This window comes from Sinocyclocheilus anshuiensis, unplaced genomic scaffold, assembly GCF_001515605.1.
Source record: "Sinocyclocheilus anshuiensis isolate Anshui unplaced genomic scaffold, SAMN03320099.WGS_v1.1 scaffold1023, whole genome shotgun sequence".
Lineage (NCBI taxonomy): Eukaryota > Metazoa > Chordata > Actinopteri > Cypriniformes > Cyprinidae > Sinocyclocheilus > Sinocyclocheilus anshuiensis.
The window spans coordinates 448,371-454,035 of NW_015546084.1; the positions used below are offsets into that span (position 1 = coordinate 448,371).

A 5,665-nucleotide genomic window follows, 5' to 3' on the forward strand; every position below is an offset into this window, starting at 1 on the left:
GGGTAGGGGTAGGGTTAGGTTAGGGTTAGGTCAAATAATGTCATATTTGCATTAAAAATGACATAACTGAGCGAATAACACTTAATGACAGTTGTCATAAACATGCATAAAACCTCCTTCATATTCATGACATGTGTCATGTCATGATTATGAAGGTGTCATGTCAGTCTTATGCACACCCCTTCAAGTAAAGTGTTACCGCCAATTTAGTTCTCCTAAACAAGTCACAACAAGAGGTGTGGAATGTTTCAGGTGCTTAACACAACATGGGTCATTCTCTAAGACACATAAGGTATGGTGTTAAACTGACAAGCTGTTAAAGCCATTGATTTATTTATTGATTAAGCCATTGACTGACTGATTGTCCATTGATTGTTGCCTAAGGTATTTAATCAGAAAATGAGATGTGGGAGAACGACTGCCTGTGAGCGATTATTTTACGGCTACCATCTCTTCTTGGCGTCAGACTCTGAACCCTTTGTCAGAAGGCATAATTATGTGCAATTACTGCTCTTTGCAGGCTTGTTTGTGCTCTATCTGTCCAATCACTGCAGACTGTGTGTGTATTTTACAGGTCACGAGATACTAATCTGCTGTTTTACCACACAAACACTTTCAACAAAAGCTGCAGGTGTTAAAAACATGTGAATACATTCTGCTTTTCAACTCGACACCAAACACAGAGTTCTCACGCTGACTCGGGACAACTGTGAGAGAGTTTTGGGCCAGTTGATGAAACATGGCAGTGAAAAATGTTGGCAGGGCATGTAGAAATCTGAATTATGGTGCAAAAGATTTACAGAGAACCACTCAGGTGCAAAGTCTGACCTTGGCCACTTTAATGATGTCTGGTATATGCAGGTAGGCTGCTACAGGTGGCAGCCCCTTCCCGATGAGGTAAGCTTCATCTGCCTTTTGTCTGTGCATCTGGCCCGTGTCCTGCTCAGAGTAGACGGCCACCGTGCGGATCCCCAGCTCTGTGCAAGCCCGGAACACCCGGATGGCAATCTCTCCTGCAAAAGGCATTTTATTAAATACAGTTCATGAGTATATAATTGATTCATGCCATGTGTTTTTATACCCGAGGACAGAGAGACAGTTAACATACTAGCTTTATTATTTCTGCAACAAAAGTATTCTATTTTTAGAAATGCTTTCACAAGCAATAAGCAGAAATGTATTATTTTAAAAATTTAAAAAAGAAGTTTGAATTAAAAAAAAAAAAAATTACCCACCGTGGCTATTTTATGTTGATATTTTATTAATTGATTTCTTCAGTGTCACATGATCCTTCTGAAATCATTCTAATATGCTGATTTTATGTTTATTATTATTTATTTTGATAACAGCTGCGCTGCTTAATATTTTTTTTGAAACATTTCAGATTTCTTTTTCTTTTATGAATAGAAGATTCAAGAGAACAATATTACAAGTATTAATTTCTTTTAAAAAACTGACTACAAACTTTTGTTTTATATGTAATAGTATTTGGAAAAAATTATATATTAAAATATAATTAAATATATACTGAAAAACTAAAAATAGAAATAAAACAAACGAAACTAAAACAAGTTTTTGGGAATGTCATACACATTCTGAACACTGACGCACCTCTGTTGGCCACCATGACCTTTTTGATGGGTTTGTACTCCAGTGTCTGGGATGCGGTATGGGCGGAGCGGCTCATACTCCACACCCTCCTGATGGCCAACAGGCCCAGGGCAGAGCGCTTTCCTCCCACCTGTAGCAGCATCTAGAAGGCAAAAGCAAAAAACAGACCTGTTACAGAAAGCAGGTCATTTAGTCTGCTGTAAGCGATATCTACTGAGTGTTATCTGCATTTCTAAAGAACCAAAGGGATTAGTAGCCTTGCAGAGTCTCACACAGGAGCTGAGATAACAAGAGTCAACACTCAAACTAAAGGGAAAGTGAGGTCAGGGATAAGAATGCATGGGCCAACAAGAGAACAAGCCTGATATAGTACAAATGAGTACTGCAAAATGTGACCACAATCAAATAAACTATCAACAAGCAACTGGGCAAAGACTGGCCTTGACTGCGTGAGAAGATACTCAAGGCTGTCTTTAAAAAATGCTGTATTTCAAGCATATCCACATTCTGCAAAACATGAATATGGTCAAGTGGCCACAGGGCCAAACTGAACCAAACACAATATCATATTGTGATCATATTGCCTGTGGACACAGCTTCAAAGCCCGAGACTGAACACCTGAAACAACAGCAGCACTGATTAAACTCAGTGGGAAACACTGAAGGATCAGAGAGACTATGAGGCCTCAGGAGACAAAGGCAGAACAGCATATAAACCAGACAATAAAAGGAGTTACAAGTTAAAAATCTAATGAAAGAGCATGACTAAATCAAAAAACGTGATGTGTGCGCTATCAATTGCAAAGTAAAATAGCTCACTTGGCTAATCTACTATGATTCTTTTGGACAACATGGGCATCCAGAGGAAGTGATTGTGCACCCATACAGGTGTCGCGAGGCAAAACCCAGTGCTGCATCCAGTGTGCTCTTACTTATATTAAAAAAAAACTACTAACTGGACAGTAACACTCGATGAGAATTTCTAAGCCACTCTGAAATACAACTAAAGTCCTTTAAAACAGCAAAACAATGTTAAATGCATATAATAAAATGCAACTAACAAAGCCAAATAACATATTATGCTGAATTATGCTTTTTAGACTAAATAAATTAAAAATACAACACTACAAATTTAAATCAATCATTTTAAATGCTACAAGTGGATTTAGGCAATTTTACAGCAATTTACAATATAAAAATTTATATTATTTTGAGATATTTTGAAGATTACATTTGAAGTAACAATGAAATGACGTACATCAAAATGTGAAGACTAAAAAAGCACAATAAGATCAATAAGATGCATTTAGGAAACAGATCATTGTGATGTTTTTATCAGGTGTTTGAACTCTCATTCTGACGGCACCCATTCACTGCAGAGGATCCATTGATGAGCAAGTGATTAATCTACATCTTGGATGGCCTGAGGGTGAGCAAATTTTGATTCTTGGGTGAACTATTCCTTTAACACTGTTACTAAATTACTAAATTTAAAACATTAAGAAAACTAAACATGTACATTCAAATATCCAGTATTGGAAAACACTAATACTGTAACAATACAGCACGCATTAAAGGAATAGTTCACCTCAAAAATTTAAATTGTCTTCATTTACTCACCCTCATGTCGTTCCAAACCTGTTTAAAGGTTCTTAAAGGAACACAAAAGAAGATATTTTGAAGAATTTTGAAAAAACAAAAAGTTGTTGGTCCCCATGGACTTCCATAGTAGGGAAAGAAATACTATGGAAGTCAATGGGGACCATCAACTGCTTGATTCTTCATTGACTCTTCTGCTTGATTTGATTCTTCTTGCATTATTCAAAATATCTTCTTTTATGTTCAACATAAAGCTATGACCTATGCAGTCCATGGTGATACTATTAAATTCTCTTGTTTAGGCTACTTTTTATTTTTATTTATTAATTTTTTGAATACAATAGACCATTCTGGTACTATGAGGGGTCAGATGGTGTCCAATGTACTGATGCAAAACCAGCTGAAAAATCAATGCTTTAAATCAGTTCATTTGAAAAAAAGTGAACGCTTCATTCATTGAACGCATCTTGTTCATATTTGCCCACTTCCTAAAGAAAACATGTATTTGATAACTAAGGGGATATTGCAAAAACGTGCTCAAAGGTCTACCTACTTCAGAGGAAAGGCATTTGCACAGCATATGGCCCCTCAGATGAAAGGGCAGAGGAAAAACTAAAGAAATAATGGACACTCATGACAAATCTCCAAAACATAAAATTCCCATACAAAAGCTATGGCTGATTTCTTATGGGAGCATATTAAGGTGTCTCTTTTCACTCAAACCATTTTATGGTTACTTAGTGGTTCTACTTTTCCTTATACTTGTCTGCTCCTAAATAAGGGACATCCCTCTGCCAAAATCACAACAATACAGTGACTGTGTCCTGGCTGAGAGAGAGAACATGACACTGATACATGAGCTCCGCAGCGGAGACACAAACTGAAGCTGCTGTAAACAATAGCAGCACATTTGTGTGAGAGTTTAGGATAGTATGGAGATGGGCCGATGTATTAGATGGCATTCTGCATGTGTAATGGGGCATGTAAAACAGTGAGGGGTGAGTTGGTGTGATTTGGTAGCAAAATTATCATATCTTCCTGACTGGGTGGAAGGAGGTGGCTTTGAGAGGTTTACTGAACCATTCACATGAAACCTTTTATCCAGAGTATGTTGGCACAGCCTGTGGCCTCGGTCTATAAAAAAAAGAATTTTACTCTACTCAAAGGAAAAACTTAATAATGCACAGAGATCTACTTACAAACTCACTCACAGTCCGAGTTATGCTGTGAGAACACAAGGCCATTTATTTGCATTTAAAAGAGAAAAAACAACAGCCTCCTTTTGTATTCATTCTACTAAACCTTTATAACTCAATCTTTTATAGTATTCATCTTATACTTTTATCTTATTTATTCTATCTTTTATAGCTGTATGTTTGTCACTAACTCACGATAGATAGAGAGATAGAGAGATAGAGAGATGGAGATGTCCATAAGTGTCATATTATCAGACACCTGCTGCTTTTCATAAAGCATGTTCAGTGTTAAGTTACTGTTTAATATATAACAAAAATCTGAGTCAGGGGTGATTCTCTAACTATGATAATGTGACCAAGAACAAATCCAAGAATTTACAACTTCATATTTTATTGCTGTGACAACAGCACAGCAGTAAAATTGCAATTAGATCTTGTTGGATTAAGAAAGAAATGTTCATGGACATCAATATTATTTGTATAAGAGAAACTGAATATCCTTGTTGTGTAAATGTAAATGTGTCACTATTTATTTTAAGGTATTTAAATCACCTTTCTGACTTCACTGGATCATTTAAATGGACCTTCTGTGTGACAAATTCAGTTTTAATTTAAGTTTTTATTTTTTATTTTTATCAAAGCTCTCAATTATGAATACTTTCAGAAAATTGGATGGGAGGGGATGTTTAAAATAAATTTTTTAAGAGTCAGACTGCTGAAGCTGCTCAACCCCCCAAAGTATTTTTAAACTGGACATTAATTTACATACCAGCTGCATAGCAACCTATTATAAAAGAGATATGGTTTATCCTAATTTTAAAAAGACAAAAAAAGTATAATAATAATACAGCCAACTTCCTCCTTCAACCCCCAACAATTTTATTCATGCATGGCATTCAGGTAACCAATGCAACAATGCCATAAACAAGATTAAGATTTCCCAATACTTGTAATCTAGTTCCTTACACAAATAACAGACTTGTGGTTGACTTGTCAAAAGAAGTCAAAACACACACACACATATACAGTATATATACATATATATATATATACACATATACATATACATATACATATATATATCTAGTTCCTTACAGACTTGTGGTTGACTTGTCAAAAGAAGTCAAAACACACACACACATATACAGTATATACAGTATATATTATATATACACATATACATATACATATACATATATATATATACATATATATATATACATATATACATATATATATATACATATATACATATATAC

The 5,665-nt window shown here is 35.4% G+C and overlaps 1 protein-coding gene across 1 annotated transcript in view; it reads right to left on the bottom strand.

Annotated features, from left to right (window-relative positions):
- LOC107699966 (pyruvate carboxylase, mitochondrial-like) overlaps nucleotides 1-5,665 on the bottom strand; it is a 124,040-nt gene that overhangs the window by 114,960 nt on the left and 3,415 nt on the right. Inside the window, exons 2-3 of the mRNA XM_016501430.1 lie at nucleotides 1,612-1,753; nucleotides 829-1,013 (exon numbers count right to left, since the gene is read on the bottom strand). Of these exons, the coding sequence (XP_016356916.1) occupies nucleotides 829-1,013; nucleotides 1,612-1,753 (327 nt within the window). The remainder of the gene's footprint in view (nucleotides 1-828; nucleotides 1,014-1,611; nucleotides 1,754-5,665) is intronic.